This window comes from Tenebrio molitor, chromosome 7, assembly GCF_963966145.1.
Source record: "Tenebrio molitor chromosome 7, icTenMoli1.1, whole genome shotgun sequence".
NCBI lineage: Eukaryota > Metazoa > Arthropoda > Insecta > Coleoptera > Tenebrionidae > Tenebrio > Tenebrio molitor.
The window spans coordinates 21,052,153-21,069,643 of NC_091052.1; the positions used below are offsets into that span (position 1 = coordinate 21,052,153).

The 17,491-nt window shown below is 34.9% G+C and overlaps 1 protein-coding gene and 1 long non-coding RNA gene across 2 annotated transcripts in view; both read right to left on the reverse strand.

Moving 5' to 3' along the window:
* Nucleotides 1-3,310: 3,310 nt before the first annotated feature.
* LOC138134490 (serine protease snake-like) overlaps nt 3,311-17,491 on the reverse strand; it is a 38,821-nt gene continuing 24,640 nt past the window's right edge. The window contains exons 5-6 of the mRNA XM_069052787.1: nt 3,963-4,380; nt 3,311-3,875 (exon numbers count right to left, since the gene is read on the reverse strand). Coding sequence (XP_068908888.1) covers nt 3,699-3,875; nt 3,963-4,380 — 595 coding nt within the window. The 3' untranslated portion in view covers nt 3,311-3,698. The remainder of the gene's footprint in view (nt 3,876-3,962; nt 4,381-17,491) is intronic.
* On the reverse strand, nt 7,211-17,487 carry LOC138134493 (uncharacterized). The gene is made up of 2 exons (XR_011160740.1): nt 12,235-17,487; nt 7,211-12,188 (listed from the first exon to the last, which is right to left on the reverse strand). It is a non-coding gene; the product is annotated as an uncharacterized lncRNA (long non-coding RNA).

Below are 17,491 nucleotides of genomic sequence, written 5' to 3' on the forward strand. Positions count from 1 at the left end.
ACATTTGGAAGGGTCGTTTCACTTTATTATACCTGAATCTTTCATATTGTAGGTAAAAAAAAATATTATTTGTTCGTCAAGTTTTGCATTTTGTCCTGTGCACTAAGAAGTTACTTGACTATTTACAGAAAAATATTGATAATCTTCGAGGGTTTTAATAGGGTCCATTATGGTCGTATGAATCCAGATATTTCCAGTAATTGCTGGCTTAGAAACCACTGGAGATTATACAGGGTGGTCCCGATATAACCTGCCAGAAGAAATCCTGTAATAGGTGACGATGAGTAGAACTCATACACAAAAAAAGTTTCTAATAAAAGTCTTTTCGTTTTAGAGATAAAAATAATTGAAAATTTGGTCAAAATTTGCTGTACGCTAATGACTTAATCGGTTTTAAAAAGGTAATTCTGGTTACTTGGCTGCAATTTCTTTAGCAACGGTACCTGCAACACCTATGACATTTGTCAAGTTTAATTTTAAATTTGCGAATCCTTCAAAAAGTTATGAAATTCACAAAACAAGAATACGCCGATTTGCATTTACTCTATGGCGAAACACGTGGTAATTCAAGACCGGCAAGGCGACCATACGGCGAGCGTTTTCCTGAAGGAGTCCTTCCGTCCAGTTGTACTTTTGTGGAGCTATAGTCCATTCATTTTAAATCTTGGGTAAAGTCGTAAACTCAAAAAGCCGTAAATTACGAAAGCGGCAAGTTTTCATTGTGTGGGTACTGTAAAGTAGTAATCCCTCTGTTCACATAAAATTGGTACCACGTCGTACTTTCACCATCTTATCGACGAGCCAAAGAAAGAGACCTTAAAGTATCCGCAAATAAAAAAAAATTAAAACACATTTTGCGATCAGTGACCAAAAAAATGTTAAGAGATTGTTGATTTTGTATTGGGAAATTTTGTATTTGAGAAATAAGATTGCTAAATAAAGAAATAAGAGTAATTAATAAAGTATCCATTACATGTATACTTTAAAATAAATTAATAAATAAAACTTACTTTTTATACATCTACATTTATGTGAGGTTGGTTCTGACTGATTCCAATACGATGGCGTCCCCGATCCTCCATTTAACCCCTCTGGATTTTAATTTTTGGGACCACACGAAAGATTGGGTATACGAAGTTGAAATAAATACAAAAGGCCAACTCCAGAATCGCGTAACAGACGCCGCGAACCAGATTCGTAAAAACCCAGAAATGCTGAATTCTGCTTATGAAAATTGGTACCAGCGTACTCAAATGTGATTAAATGCCAACGGAAGGCACACAGAACATTTATTATAAAATAATTTTTCTAGTCTACTTTACCTTTCATTAGTTAGTAGATATTCTCAGTTAGAGTTGAAAGTACGAATATGTAAAGTGTAAATAAATTTATTCAATAGGTACATTATTTTGGCTATTTAACCACAATTAAGACGATACTCTTATTACACGGTTCTTTCACAATTTTGCACACACTACCTCTACATTTATTTACACATTGAGGAACACCACTTTATTTATTACTCATTCATCTCAGTCTACAAAATCAGCTTTTGTACCTAAATAAGCTGGTGAATTAACGCACGCAGTGTACAGCGTTTTTAATAAATGTCATTAATTTGATTTAGTTTGTCAGATTTGAGATTTGTCATAAACGATCCAGGTACCTATGTTGCTTAGATACTGTCATCCTTACAAACACCAACAATTAATTCCTGAGTAGGTACGTATTTTTGTGGTCAGCAGCGTCGAATGGGTGTGGATAGGGGTTAATTTATCCCCATTATTTTGGACCTAACGAAAAGGGGTTTTTGGACTTGTTATGTCCTTCTAATGACCCAGAATTTTTTTAGCAGGTTATATCGGGACCACCCTGTATTCTGCAAGTTGTCTTGAGGGTATACGCTTTGATACCTTCTAAGAAAATGCTTACTGATTATTAATATGTGGTGGGGGTCAGTCAGTCAGTTTATACAAAATTTCCAAAATATTTTACCATTTGATTTGTGACTCTCTTCATCTGAAATTGATTGACAAATACGAGATACTTGCTTTGCTTCTGTCGAAGTTATCTGCTGTAGCCCGCAATATAGTTTTATTTTAAACTATATTTTTTTTAATATAGGTTTTTTAATTTAAATATAGTGTAGTAGGTACTATTAGTGTATATTAGTGGTAATTTTTTTTTTAGTAATTTAATACAGTTTCGTTTTAAAGTTAGTTTTAGTCGGTTTATTGTTTAGGAGTAGATAATATTTAGCATTCATCTTTTTTGACAAAATGGGGAAAAATAGTAAATTATCTGTTTCGAAAAAACGAAAGAGTAGAAAACAAGGGGCACGCGATTTGTGGAAAAAACAAAGAATCAAAGATGACATTTATGACAATTCTGATCAGTGCAACCTGTTTTTATAACATCGCAAAAATTGCAGAGCACAAGTGCGTTAAAGACCCCCTGTAATAAATGACGGCCCATAGTAATGGGCTGACCGAACCCTCGGTCATAAAAGTATTAGTGCGTTATAAGGACCTGCGTAAGTCGCTCTCACTAGCCATAAACCATGTCCGACGGCAAGGGCCGCGTCGTCTTAAGTACTTTTGGTTGCCTATTTTGGGATTTATTTTTTATAAATAACAAAAAAACTACGACAGTAAACGAAAAAAGAAAATGTTATCGACCTCCGTATTTCAATTATCTATCAAATGAGTGTTTACTTACCGCGAAAAAACGTTCCAGGACAAAAAAATCCGAAAAAAATGATTTCGCGTTTTTATTTAATTACAAATTAACTGTTACACTTTTTTTAAAAATAATATGCTATCGACCTCCGTTTAGGTGCCTACTAACCAACCAAAAGTCAAGCATTGATTCAAAGTTGATTTTGTAGAAAAATTCCGAAAAAAATAACTTCATGTATTTAGTATAGGCGCTACGTGAGGGATCGTGGAGCCTTAAACTGCTTCTTTAAAAAATTAATATTATATGGCAGTTCATAGTCCCTTAAACGCCTTTTCATTTGATATATTGCTTATTGAAATCGGACAAGAATCACATTAACAACTTTAATAACTTTGCAACATGCGAAGAAATGTTTTTTTTTTATCAGACCATAATGATTTCTAAGCAAAACAAGTAATTCTGATAAAAATGACGTAGAACGATGTGGTTAAATATATAAACTTGGAAATTCTGAGGTTAAAATAGGTTACTGGGTTTTTCCCGAATATAAGATGTTGAAAATATTTTGTGAATTATGTATCACTTATTAGGAAGAAAATTATAATAATTAATAAAACACAAAAATAACCGATCAAGGTTAAAATTAGTGATGCATTTATTTATTTATATGCATCATTAATTACATTACATGTTATAATTACATGTTATAAAATAGCTATTTATTATGTAACCAGTTAGGAAATGCGTTATTTTGTGTAACGAGCGGACGAACGCAGCGAGTTACACAAAAATTGCATTTCCTAACGTGTTACATACAAGATTTTTTCTAATTTTGACGAAAAACGTTTCTTCAAACTTTAAACGAAGTAATAAATTTTATTAATAAATGTCATAAAATATTTAAAATATTCAACACTAAAGTTCAGTCATTAATTATATTTATTTAATAAGGAAACTAAAAGAATAAAATTACTTTCTTTTCTTCTGTTTCGAAACTTTCTGAAGAAATACAATTTTGTTTAAGAATTTTCTGGCCAAACAATATCTTCTATCCACCCAATATATTGCGAGACTCGGACGTATACACCTGGACTTCCAGAACAAGCTTTTCCAAAAGATGTAACCCCTATGATGTCGTACATACACTTGATATCCTTACTCTCATGGAAAATTTGCAACGGCCCTCCAGAATCACCCTAAGGTTTACGGAATTTAGTTATTTGTTAGGTGCAGATACTTTCGCTAAATACAACTCCACATTCATCGCTAAGATGTAAGCTTACCTGACAGGTGTCTTTTTCGTCGTCAAGTGAACCGGCGCAAACTTGTATGTCATCTATAATTCCATCTTTAAGTCTCCTTGAAATTTGATTCTTGTACGATCGATTACACGATGCATGATCGAAAAGATCTAATGTGACTTTGAGTAAATTATTAGAACCAGAACCTCCCCAAGTGGTATGACCCCAACCAGTAGCTATGGCTTTTTCTGCTTCTATGTCATGCTTTCTGTAGAGACATGCTGGCACAGTAAAGGAATCTAATTTGGCTGATCTTTTCAGTCTCAACAGTCCAATGTCATGGTAATGAGAACTTGATTTATACTCTGGGTATGGTATTAGTTCCTCAACTTCTAGTTGTTGTCTGTGGTTGGTGTCCTCCAAATCCGTTACACCAATTCTTACATATCTGGCTCGACCACTAAAAACAGTATTTAAGATGTATACAGGGTATGTCAGAAAGGGTAGGCAATCTTTCAAATTTGGGTAGATTTAATGAAAATAAGTTATAAGTTCCTTTAAACAAATTTCTTTCGAGTTAACTCTACAAAGATATTAATCACATAAATTCTTAAAGTTGAATTTTGAAAATCGATTTTTTACGATAATTTTTTTAATGTTTTGTCAATAATCTTAGATAAAACTCTTGGGAGTTTGGGGGAGAGCACCTTCAAGCTTACTAAACTCAAAAATTTGTTGGCCCTTGATTACAAAGACTCTCGGTTATGTGACGCCAGCTGACACATGAGAAGAAGTATAACATATACAGGCTGTCCCAAAATTAGCGTACAAACTACTTACTACCATATCGAGGATGTTTAAATGTACATTAAAAAAATATGGAAAAAATGTTTCCGACAAAAAAATCAATCATTTTTATTTTTAGTAACGGTAATACAATGTAAACAAAGATATATTTGTACATCATTACCTTGCAATTTTTTCGATTTCCAAAGCTTCTAAATTCTCTATTATGCAGGATTAGATATTGGTAGTGAGTGATCTTGTTCTTTGTGATAATATGTACAATTAGAGGTAGCTGTCATGACAATTTCATATATATATATTTCAAAATAATTGACCTGTTAAGTGCCACTTTCAAAGACCGCCAAATCAGAAAATAAGTCCTATAGAATTTTTTTAACATTTTTCTGACGTTTACGGTAATCTCTTCTACACCGTAGTGCACCGTTAGTACGCCATTTTTGCGACACCCTGTATACATAGATACATTACGTAAGGAGTTCGATAATAGTTATTTATGCAACAAGTGAGTAAAGTAATATTTTTTTTACGAGAAGGAAAATTTGCCGCTCGAGCCAGCGCGAGTGCGCAAATCCGCCGAGTAAAAAAACAGTTATTTGGATCACAAGGCTATACTTGGGCCAACCAACAGATATAGTAATAAAACCGCCCCCTAGTGCCGCGTATTTTAAATAGCAGCTTCCAATTGGCTTGTTCAAAATGTGCGCAGATTTTCGAAAGCCTGATGTACATCCACAAAAATTACTTGACGGCATCCGGCATCTCATTCGTTTTACGGCCGTATTCACCAACGGCAGTTAACGTTAACTGTAGGTTAAAATACTTCGTTACTTTAGTTACCTATTGTTATAACAATGTTTTCGTATATTTTAACCTACAGTTAACTTTAACTGGCGTTGGTGAATACGGGCCATAACCTCGCTTCGGGAGTTTGACCACGTGTTTCTGTTTGTTTGTTTTCCTTGGCATTTTTCGATTTGTATTATAAAATAGTTTTTTTTCAAGACTTTTGGTTCTCTATTTATTAGAAAGAACCTGCTTCATTGTAAAACAGGCTTCGGCGTATATCGTTCTACGCAACTAGGCCACATCTCCTTTTTTTTTATTACTATATCTGTTGGTTGGCCCAAGTATAGAAAATGCTATTTTGCAAGTGCAAGCACGGTTTGTGGAGCAGAGGCGCCAGCCGAGGCGCACTAGTGCAAGGACTTGCAAAACATTTTCTAGCCGTGTAATACACAAATTTTTTTCGGTCGACAATTTATTTAATTCAAATATAATAATTTTTGTTAAAAAATTACCGAATGGGGAATTTATTTTTCTTTCATTGGCAACATAAAGGATCCAAGAAGCGACAGTCACGACCAAAGTCAATCAATTTCTCAAATATTCAAAACCGTCCTCTCTGTTATTACTAAGGATACGTTTATGTTGGAGCTAGGATGAGCGATAAAAGCGGTGACAAGAGCGAATTGCCATTTGAAAACCATGGCAGTTCGCTCTTGTCGCCGCTTTTATCGCTCATCGTAGCTCCAACATAAACGTACCGTAAGACGTCGCTTGGTACCCCCTCGGCCTCTACTACTAGGTATACACAATGTATAGCTTGCGATAAAGGATACAAATTTGCCCGACATCAATATTTTACACACTTAAAAAACACTTAAACACAAATTGCCCTTACAACGATTTGTAATCACAAAAATGTTGATAGGGTATAAAAATACTTCCCAGGTTTCAACGTCTTTGCGACGTTCGATGAACAGTAAATACCCTGGTATCAACTGAAACTATTATATAAACTTGCCACCAAGCTTTTGCTTATCTCACAATTTTCCATAAGAATGATTAAAACACCGTATTTGATTGTTTCTGAAAATGTAAACAAATGTCAAATTTTGACGTTTGGCCTTCCTCGTGACGTCACACGCTGTCTGGCTTAAGGCCTGGAGTTCGAGATGGCAATGGTAGTATGCATAAGAATAAGCATTTGCTTATATTATATATCTGTGTTTTTCTGTCTAATAGAGTCCATGTATTTCTATCTCACGAATACAAGTAAAAGCATTTGCTAATTGTTTATGCATCTGACCCATTGTGCTTTTTAAGCACTTTTTTTTAAATAAAAATGTGCTTATTTTTCCGGACTATACAGGTGTCCCAGAACTGGCTCCCCAGAGAAAACAGGCATGTGCCGCCAACAAAAGAGACTCTAAATTGACTAAAATAAATTTTCTGCTAGCTCAAATTACCGAGTTATAAAGTTTTTAATTTCACCAATCCCGGAAGCTCGTCCTCAGGTATTACTAAAAAATCCGATCGGTTGCTGAACAACAACAAAAAATCTCTGATATCGCACAAATCAATAAAATGTTTGGGCAACTGGAATTTTGACGTTTTCCGATATAAAAATTCGTTGACGTTTATCTGTCATCAACGTCAAGACTTGACAATTGCAAAATTCGAAATAAAACAATAAAAACGGCGATTCTAAAAAGAACCATTTATTTAAATGGGTAACAATGTTAAAGCAGATGTTCGAAATGACCACCATTCATTTATATGCACAATTGTGCTCTACGTAACAAACTTCTTGTAGTAGCGTTAGTTATCATTTCTTCAGTAACTGAAACAAAGCCTCCCGAATTCAAACTCTCAGATCAGCCTCTGAATTTATGGGCCGCCGATAAATGATTCAGATCTGGAGACCTGGCAGGCCAATGATGCGGTCCTCCTCGACCGATCCAGGGCTGTGGATATTGGTTATCCAAAATTTCCCGAACGTTTCTGCTAAAATGTTGGAACCAGTCATTTATGCGATAAGCAAGAGGTACAATTTCAAGTAAATCAGGTAGCGCCGTTCCAATGAACTGAGCATATCTTGCCCCCGTTAATCTTGCGGGGAATTCAAACGGTCCAATCTAGAGCCGGGGATTCGGAATTTTAACAAATGGAAGGATCCACCACGCTTATACTTGCCAAACGATCGCCCAATAGCCCAGTCCACAAATTAACAGAAAACCTATGTTGAAAACCTCTGAGAAATTATTCTCTTGGATTTTCCTCTGCCCAGATATGAAGGTTCTCTGCCCAGATATGAAGGTTGTGATAATTGGAACAACCTTACTGGCAAAATAGCGACTCATCAGAAAACAGTATCCGTGACAAGAAGTGTGAAGCATCGTTTTGGTTTATTAACCATAGATAAAAGTCTCGCCTAATTGGATAATCCTCTGGCAGAAGATGTTGTACTCGTGTATAGTGGTACGGATGCCTCCTATTATCAGCTAGAACTCTCTGCACCGAACTTTTGGATAAACCCATTTCACGAGAAACTGTTCGAATACTCCGGGTGCCGTCTTCCTCAAAGACATTCAATACGGCTTCCTCCTGTTCGACAGTCCTTACATTTCTTGGAGCATCCCCAACTTTTCTTCGAACTGGCTGCATTTGACCCGATTCTCGACTCCGAGCGATTGTTTTATGATCCGGATGATTTTGTCTTTGCGGAAATTGTTCACGGTACAACCTTACTGCTTCACGTGCATTGTTCCCACATCGTGCAAAAGTATTAGAATCATATCTACGTACTCAGAGGAAGAATACATATTAAATGATACACTTGAATTAAATATTGCAGCGAAATTCTATAACAAATGTCAAACTGACGTAAACAATCATTCTAATAAATGTAGTGGACCAAATCAAATGGACAGAATTATAGAGGTTTACGGATAAAAAGGAAACCTAGGCAACGCAAAATTGCGATTATTCCACTTTAATGATGGTCAACTCTAATTGGTCAACTTCAGAATGTCTTTTCTCGGTTATCATTTGAGATAGGACTTTTTTTCTTCAAAATACACGTTAATATATTTGCCCTAAGGCTCCCTTTTTTCTCTGGGGAGCCAGTTCTGGGACACCTGTATACAGGGCAAGTCACATAAGGCTTATTTCTGAATTTATTTTGTACGCAACCACAAATACCAATGACTAAAGCTCGGATTCTGTGCAAATTGCATATTTGTTTCTATGACGTATATAGACAAAATTTTGGATTTTCTAGACATATTAACAAATTTTGAATGAAATTACGTCATTTTGAAAATGAATATTTTGCATATTTCTCCAAGTTTCCAGATTTTTTTTGTCAAAAGTATGGAATAAATTACTTAATTAAAATTTGAAATTTTTTTAAAATCTTTGGACGGGTCAATTTTAGTTTATAAAAATACATATTTTAATACCAAACAGAATTCCAAGTCATTTGTTTTCGAGTGATGACGTCATCGATATTTTTTTTTAAATAGAAACCCCCTATTTTTTCTTGATTCTGATAGCACTTTTAATTGTCTAAACGACAGCTATAAAATTTTGTTATATTACCTACATAAGGAAATTTTTGAGAAAAAAAACATTGAATAAATAAATTTAATAACGAACAAAAACAAGTCAAAAAATCAAGTATCGTTTGTATTATTTGTTTTACAAAACGTTTTCGAAAATGGCTCATTTGACAGAAACACAACGCATAGAAATTTTCATTTTGATTGGGTGCCGTGATAAAACTAGTTAAAAACTAATTTTATTTAGGAGGAATTTCTTCATAGAGTTGTTTATTGTCAACAAGCTGGGGGATGGCAATTCCAACATTTATCGTTTGGGAACGAGAAATTGGAACTTTAGCTTCTTCACTTGCAATGGGTTTAGTGTAGGTTGTAAAGATTATAATAATGAAGATTTACGACAGTGGTCCGTTTTTGCCTGCCGACGTGCTAGTCTAGTGTACCTGCTAGTTATTAAAAAGGGATGCCGAATATCGGCAAAATTCAGATTGTTTGTGCCTCCTGGAAAGAAGTGCTCATAGTCGTAACTCCTCCTTATTGTAATCTCTACAACCTACCCTAAACCCATTGCAAGTGAAGAAGCTAAAGTTCCAATTTCTCGTTCCCAAACTATAATTCCTTAATTCTAAGTACTTAGTAGAGGTAATTTGAATAGAGAAGAACCTGTCACGTGACCTTTGCTGCGCGTTGAAGTAGAAGGGACACTGAGTGCAGTGGCGTAGCAAATTGTTTTTTCCCAGGTGTTTGACGTTCGACATAGTTTGATTTATATGATAAAACTAGCTGACCCGACAGACGTTGTCTTGTCCAAATTTCAATACCTAAATTTGTTTGTGATCGTTTTGTGAATTTGTGAAAAGCTATTGGAAATGTGTAAACAAAGTAAAAATGAGAAATTTTACATGGGAGATGAATTCTATCGGCAGTATTCTACACTGCTGAATTGCTGGAAATGTGTGATGTGACTGATGTGCCTGGAATGTGATGCGGTTTTGTTCCAGAATTTAAGTCACAATTTAATTAAGTCAGAATTTCAGAACAGATCGCGAAACAATACTAAGATAAAAGCACATGTAATTTTATTTTAATTTACTGGATTGCGTTTTTCCAGATTTTTCTTCAAATCTTCCAGATTTTTTTTCAATTGAAAACAAAAAAAAGCATCAAGCAACTATGTAGCTCCTACTGTCAGTTACGAGTATGATCGAGAGTGCATACAAAAATTATAATTTTTGAAATTTGTCAAAATTTTCCGACTTTCCTTTGTAATTGTCCCGAATTTTTTTTCCGAAGACTTAGCCGAAACCCTAACAAACAAAACCAAAAAAGAATTACGCATAGCCATCGTTCGAATCCTGAGTTAACGTCTTGAGTTCATACAAAAAAGCACTCAGTTTTCCCCGAATTATTTTAATTTAGTTTTTCCAGATTTTTCTCCAAATCGTCCAGATTTTTTTTTCTATTTAAAACATTCAATTGAGTTATTTCCATCCCGGGGCATATCGAACAAAAAAAAAGAATTAATCAAATATGTCGTTCCTATCGTCAGTTATGATTGAGAATGCATACAAAAACTATAATTTTTGCAGTTTGCCCGAATTTTTCGATGTGATGAAAAGTTGTACAGATTGAATCTGGCTTTGATTCTGATTGGTCAATTTTAGTGGGCGGAGCAGATTAAAAGTTATACAATACTATAAATAGTAACATATAATTTTTTTGGTACAGTTAGATTCATTATGTTTTTCTGCCCCCTTGCAGAAAGAAATGAACTAGTCCGCCCGAGTCCGACCAAATTTCGTCTCTTACGCATATCACGTGACAGTTTCTTCTCTATTCAAATTACCTCTAACACAGTTTTTGTTCGTTATAAAATTTATTTTTTCCAATATTAAACTGATCGAAAAAAGTTAGGGATATTGATATTATAACAGACCAGACATTATAATTTTAAATAAACAACAAAAGCAAGCATATCTTTTAGATATAGCTGTTCCAAATTCACATAATATAACACAGACATATAACACAAAAATTAATAAATATTTAGAGCTGTCCGTTGCTATGAGGAATCTTTGGTGTTTAGAAAAAATTTCGATTTTACCACTTGTAATTTCAGCAACGGGAATAGTACCGCAATCTCTTTTTAAAAATTTAAAAATTCTGGATTTAGATAACACATTGGTAGTTGAAATTCAAAAAGGTATATTATTATACTCATGTCACATCGTGAGGAAGTTCCTTAACATTGACACAGAACATAATACACAACAAAGTCAAAATGCGGAGGCAAGACGCCGGTAATTATGTTGATAAGCACTGCACTATTACTTGATAGTAATATCCGTAATAGTGTATGTACTCCGGCAAAATTGCCGTGCCGCCGGGTGGAGGTGGGATAGTTTTTTTATAATTTATAACGTATCCCAAGCAGAGGAAAAGTTTGACACAAGTCAAAACTCATTATATGTGTGAAAACGTTTATTAAAAAAACATTTCAATAATTCTTCTTAAAAAAACTTACTGATGCATTTTGATAAAGTAAACTTAAATATTTAGCAATATATTTAGCAATGATATTGTTGCTGACTTAGAATGTTACGCCCTGCTGTTCGCAGATGATCTGAAAATTTACAGACAAATATCGAGTATGGAAGATTGTATCAAGCTGCAGGATGATTTGATAAAAGTTAACGAGTGGTGCACGCGAAACCACTTCAGTCTGAACATTGATAAGTGCACTGTAGTTTCGTACTCTCGTAAAGCTGGTACTATTATCTATGAATACACTTGCGGCAAAATAATTTTACCACGCAGTTCTTCCCAGAAAGATCTTGGAGTCACATTTGACGTCAAACTGTCCTTTGAGAATCACGTGCAGCGTAGTATAGATCGTGGCTATAAAATGCTAGGATTCGTGCTACGTAACAGCAGGAGTTTTAAGTCGGTTGAGGTTCTTAAAACATTATATTTTTCATTGGTGAGGTCTGGCCTGGAATACGCTACTACAGCTTGGGCACCACATTACATTTACATGAAAGCTGGTTTGGAAAGGGTGCAGCGGCGCTTTCTGAAACATCTTTTTCATATTGCTGAAGGACATTTTCCGCCCAGGGGTCTAGATCATGCTGTTTTACTTGAGAAATATTGTTTTATTCACTTACAATGTAGACGAGACATAGCTGATGCGAGATTCCTGGTAAAGCTGATTCGCGGTCAGCTGGATTGTCCAGAACTACTGGAAAAAATTCCGTTTCGTGTTCCCAGGCCGAATTTAAGAATCAAGGCAAGTTTTATTGTTCCGCGGGCAAGGACAAATGTTTTGGCTGGTTCACCACTAAACAGAATTTTAAAACTGGGTAATTTGCTGGAGGATGAGGTGGATCTCTTCAAGTGCTCTATAAAGGAGGTCACTGAGGCGGTGGTTGTATGTCTGGAGTGAACTCTGTCAAGCAGTTTGCACGTGAGTGATTGTCTGTTAATTGTCTGTTCTGTCTTATTTTAGTTTTGTGTTTTGTTCTGTTCTTTTTAAATTTTTGCTTCTTTTTGTTCCGATCCAATAATTGGGTCTACACCTGTTGGATTCGGAACTTGTTCCACGGCAAAACATCGGCCGAGCCCGTTTGCGGGTCAATGGTATCCAGCGCTTCTCGCTGTGATAGTGCGCCCTTGGTGGGAACAAGTCTATTATTATTATTATGACAATATCCCTAACTTTTTTCGATCAGTTTATTTTTTCTTTTTCTCAAAAATTTCCTTATGTAAGATAACAAAATTTTTATACTGTCGTTTAGACAACTAAAAGACTATCAGAATTAAAAAAAAAATAGGGGATTTCCATTTAAAAAAAACATAGATGACAACATCACTCGAAAATAAATGACTGCTTGGAATTTAATTTGGTTTTAATATACAGGGTGGAAACTTTAACTGGAATAAAATTCATAACTTGGAAATAGGCGATTTTTGTAAAAAATACCGGAACAGGTCAATTTTTATTTTTCCTTGCCCACATTCTGCCGGCTATGGTTTTTGCATAACTAATCCCCCAAGTGCGCAACCACCCCCACCTTTTTTTTTCAAACGTAAGGGTATATCAAGTGACACCTTGTTTGAAAGGCTAATTTGTAAGGAATACAACGCACTATTTGTTTCTTGAATATTTTCAAAGCCTACGTGCTAAAAAATAAAAACCAATTCTATAAGTTCAACACTATTGAATGCCACAAATGTTCAAAATGGGCACCGTTTCTCTCTTGGCAAATTACAAATCGATAGTAACATGCATCCGTTACGTTTTGTAGCATTTCCGGTGTGATTTAGCTAATTTTATGATTCATACCTAATACGTTGCTTAAGGTCCTCAATATTCTTCGGTTTTAGGCATGAAGTTAGGCAAATCACACCGGAAATGTTACAAAACGTAAGGGATGCAGGTTACTATCGATTTGCAATTTGGCAACAAACAAACGGTGGACATTTTGAACATTTTTTGCATTAAATAATGTTAAACTTATAAAATTGGTTTTTATTTTTTAGCAGGTAGGCTTTGAAAATATCTAGGAAACAAATAGTGCGTTATATTCCTTGCGAAGTGGGGGGTGGCTGCGCACTTCCGGGAGCAGATATGCAAAAACCATATGCGTCAAAATGTGGGCAAGGAAAAATAAAAATCGACCTGTTTCGGGATTTTTTACAAAAATTGCCTATTTCCAAGTTATGAATTTTATTCCAGTTAAAGTTTCCAGCCTGTATATATTTTTATAAACTAAAATTGACCCGTCCAAAGATTTTTTTGAAAAAAAAATTGTTTAATTTTTAAGGATAGTCCAATCAATAGGGAGTTTTACCTTGCAAAAGGTACAGAAAAGTTTATACTTGGCAGGTATCTGCTATCAGGCATATTATTAATATTGTTGAGTTTGCGACCTTGTGGGGTTGCCGCTCGGCCCGCCATATTGGAGAATAGGGGTGCAAAATCACATTTTTGCGATTATTTCATTATCCGTGCGAGATACCTCTATCTAAGTTATTATAGAAAATGCAGAGCATGCAATTCTCTACATTTTTTGTTCTATATGTTTTTTTGTTAGATCAATAGTTTCGTAGTTACAGCGTGTAGAAATCGAGAATTTCTTTTATTTTTGTACTTTTTATTCTTTTCCACACCACCACAGAGGTACAGCAATAGGGTGCGTTTTTTTTTGACGTGGTGTCCCCAGTGGGCATATCCACGATGCAGTAGAACTTTACTGTTTTACTAATTTTGATTTTTCTGTAACGTAGACGGACCTGAATGATCTGGATCGAACGGTATAAATGAGATGAATTCATCAGAGTTTATGAATTCGGGAATTCCACTTGAGAAGTTTCCTCTTATTCCTCAGGGTCATCATCATCATCATCAAGATCATCTGGCGTTTACCTGTTTCATTAGTATACACGTTGGAGCCCGATATGCCCGTAGACGGACAAACAATAAATGCTCGATTTCTACAGGCTGTAACTACGAAACTTTTTTTGGCATATTTGTGCATATTTCAGTGCATTTTTAGCTAAAAAGCGTGCATATACAGGCTGTCCAAAAAATGGCGTACTAACGGTGCACTACGGTGTAGAAGAGATTACTGTAAACGTCAGAAAAATGTTGAAAAAATTCTATTGGACTTATTTGCTGATTTGGCGGTCTTTGAAAGTGGCACTTAACAGGTCAATTATTTTGAAATATATGTATGAAATTGTCATGACAGCTACGTCTAATCGTACATATTATCACAAAGTACAAGATCACTCACTACCAATATCTAATTCTGCAGAATAGAGAATATAGAAGCTTTGCAAATCGAAAAACTTATTTTAAATCCTCTACGGTAACATTGCAAGGTAATGATGTACAAATATATCTTTGTTTACATTATATTATCGTTAATAATAATAATAAAAATAATTGATTTTTTCTCCATATTTTTTTCATGTAACGGGTGTTTTTTTTTAATTTGGCGTCGAAGTAGGCGTTAAACTGTCGATTGTGAACGCACTATACAGGTTATGGATCACGGATCAGCTGTTTAAATCTTACGCTTTTACACGAGTGGTGCGATCTCAATCGACTCTCCAACGCCTACTTCGACGCCAAATTTAAAAAAACACTCTTTATATTGACAATTCAATGGTCTGATTTAGGCTAGGGCCACACTACAGACTAAATAATTGGCCGATAATTTAGTCTGATTGGGTAGCTTCCGCGCACACCAGGCAAACTAAACTGTTTGGTTGGCTGTTGGTGGCGTTGGTGCGCAGACAGCCGACTATTAATCGGCCGACTGCTTATGCACAGTTGATAAAATCAATGCGATTTTAATTAAATATGACATCTGACATAGGATAAAGATATCCTTTAGTTCAACATATTGAATACCTTTCATAATCATAAATTAAAAATCAAAATTTTTGCACTGTGCCAGGACTCGCTGCTGATTTACTACATAAAGCTGGTCTTTTTTCAATTTCTTCAATTCTAATAACGAGTCATTAATTAGGGAATAAGGGTAATGCGAAGGCGGAGAAGACAGCAATGAAAAATGGATTACAAAGGTGGTTTAAAAATACGTGTCGGAGCAATAAAGGAGAAAGTAAAAAAAAAACACAAAAATTTAAACTTTATGAGGGGTCCTAATAAAATTTGAAAGTTCATTCGAATTCATGGTCTTTTTTCACTTTTGGTAATGAACAAAAATAACGAATAATTATTAACTGTTATTGTCATAGATAGTTCATAGTGGCGCGTTCCGACTGCGTCTTTACCTTAGTATTAACGCATAAAAGTATGTGTAAAGGGATCTAGTTTAATTCTGAATTATAGATATTTAAATAATAAAGCACGTCTCATTTTTTGCTGGAATATTTCCTACTTTTGTTGGTATCTTAATAAATCTTACGCGATATTAATTAAATACATATGAGATTTGACATAGGTTTAAAATATCCTTTGGTTCAATATATTTTATTACTTTCATAATCATAAATTAAAAATCAAAATTTTTGCACTGCAGAGAGCCACTGCACGCATAATACGTGTGGATCACCGACCGGGATAGTCGGTGAATGTGCGCACTCGCATTGTACACCATGCTCTATCAATAGTTGGCCAACTTTCTTGTTTAAAGGGAATTCCAACTATTTTTCGATAAATCTGTCGGCCAACTACAATCGCTTTAGTGTGCGCACTCACATAAGTCCTCATACTTATTAAGCAACCAACTAAACTGTCGGCCGATGAAAAGTCTACAGACACTACAGTGTGGCCCTAGCCTTACATAGATTAAAGGTGAAAGCACACTTTATATGTAATTCTAAAGACCACTCAAATGGGGATATTTTGATATCAATCGACGCGTCTTGAAATGACGAATATTTGATATCATTGCGCCAAATATGTAACTCGATTAATAAAGCGACAAAATCGATAAAACTTGAAATATTTTCCAACTGATTTCTGTCAGCACACTTCATAAAACTGTCATTTGTAGGTAATTTATGGGGGATTACGAATTCGGCTATTCCCTTTTAAAGACATTTTACAGGTTCAGTGTCATCTTTGCAATTATACATCCTACTGTGAACCCTCTTAAGAAGTCAATTGCCCCCGTAAATAACTATCTTTATTTATGGAGTCCCAAAACTAACCCGAGAAGGGTATCTACCGCTCTCTTTCACACTCATATAAAGTAAATGGAAGTTTTTGATTTTCAATTATAGATTGCGGCTTTATTTATAGAGTTAGTGTTTTGGCGCAATGGTATCAAATATTTGTCATTTCAAGACGCGTCGATTGATATCAAAATATCCCCATTTGAGTGGTCTTTAGAATTACATATAAAGTGTGCGATCTCCTTTTAAGTGTCCCAGTTTTATTTGTCCACCGACCGTACATATAATCTGTTTCAAAATCAAAAATCCACCACCTGTTGAATTATGTTGTAAATCCCTAGAACAAGTTTCATTTTTTTGGGTTGGCCCAACCTCACGCCAAAATTTGACATTGAACTCCTGAGTTTATTTACCTAACACAAAATAATTATTATGTGCAAAAAGGTAGTAGCTTCCATATCATACCTTTTGAGTAAAATAATAAATTGAAAATAAAAAACAGGATGAACTACCACCAAAACGACTGTCAACAGTTTTCTTTCATAACCCCACTTTTTTCTGACACATGCAGGCACATTAAAAACAAAAGTTGGCGACGTTGTCGGTTGTATTTTCGACGTAGAATGCAGTGTTGGTGGATTTTTGATTTTGAAACAGATATATCTTACTCATATTTAATCATTTTTTCTTGCATATGTATGCGCATATTTCATCAAAATTAGTCGCATATAAATCCGCTCTCTAGTAATGAAATAATAATAATTTTCTACA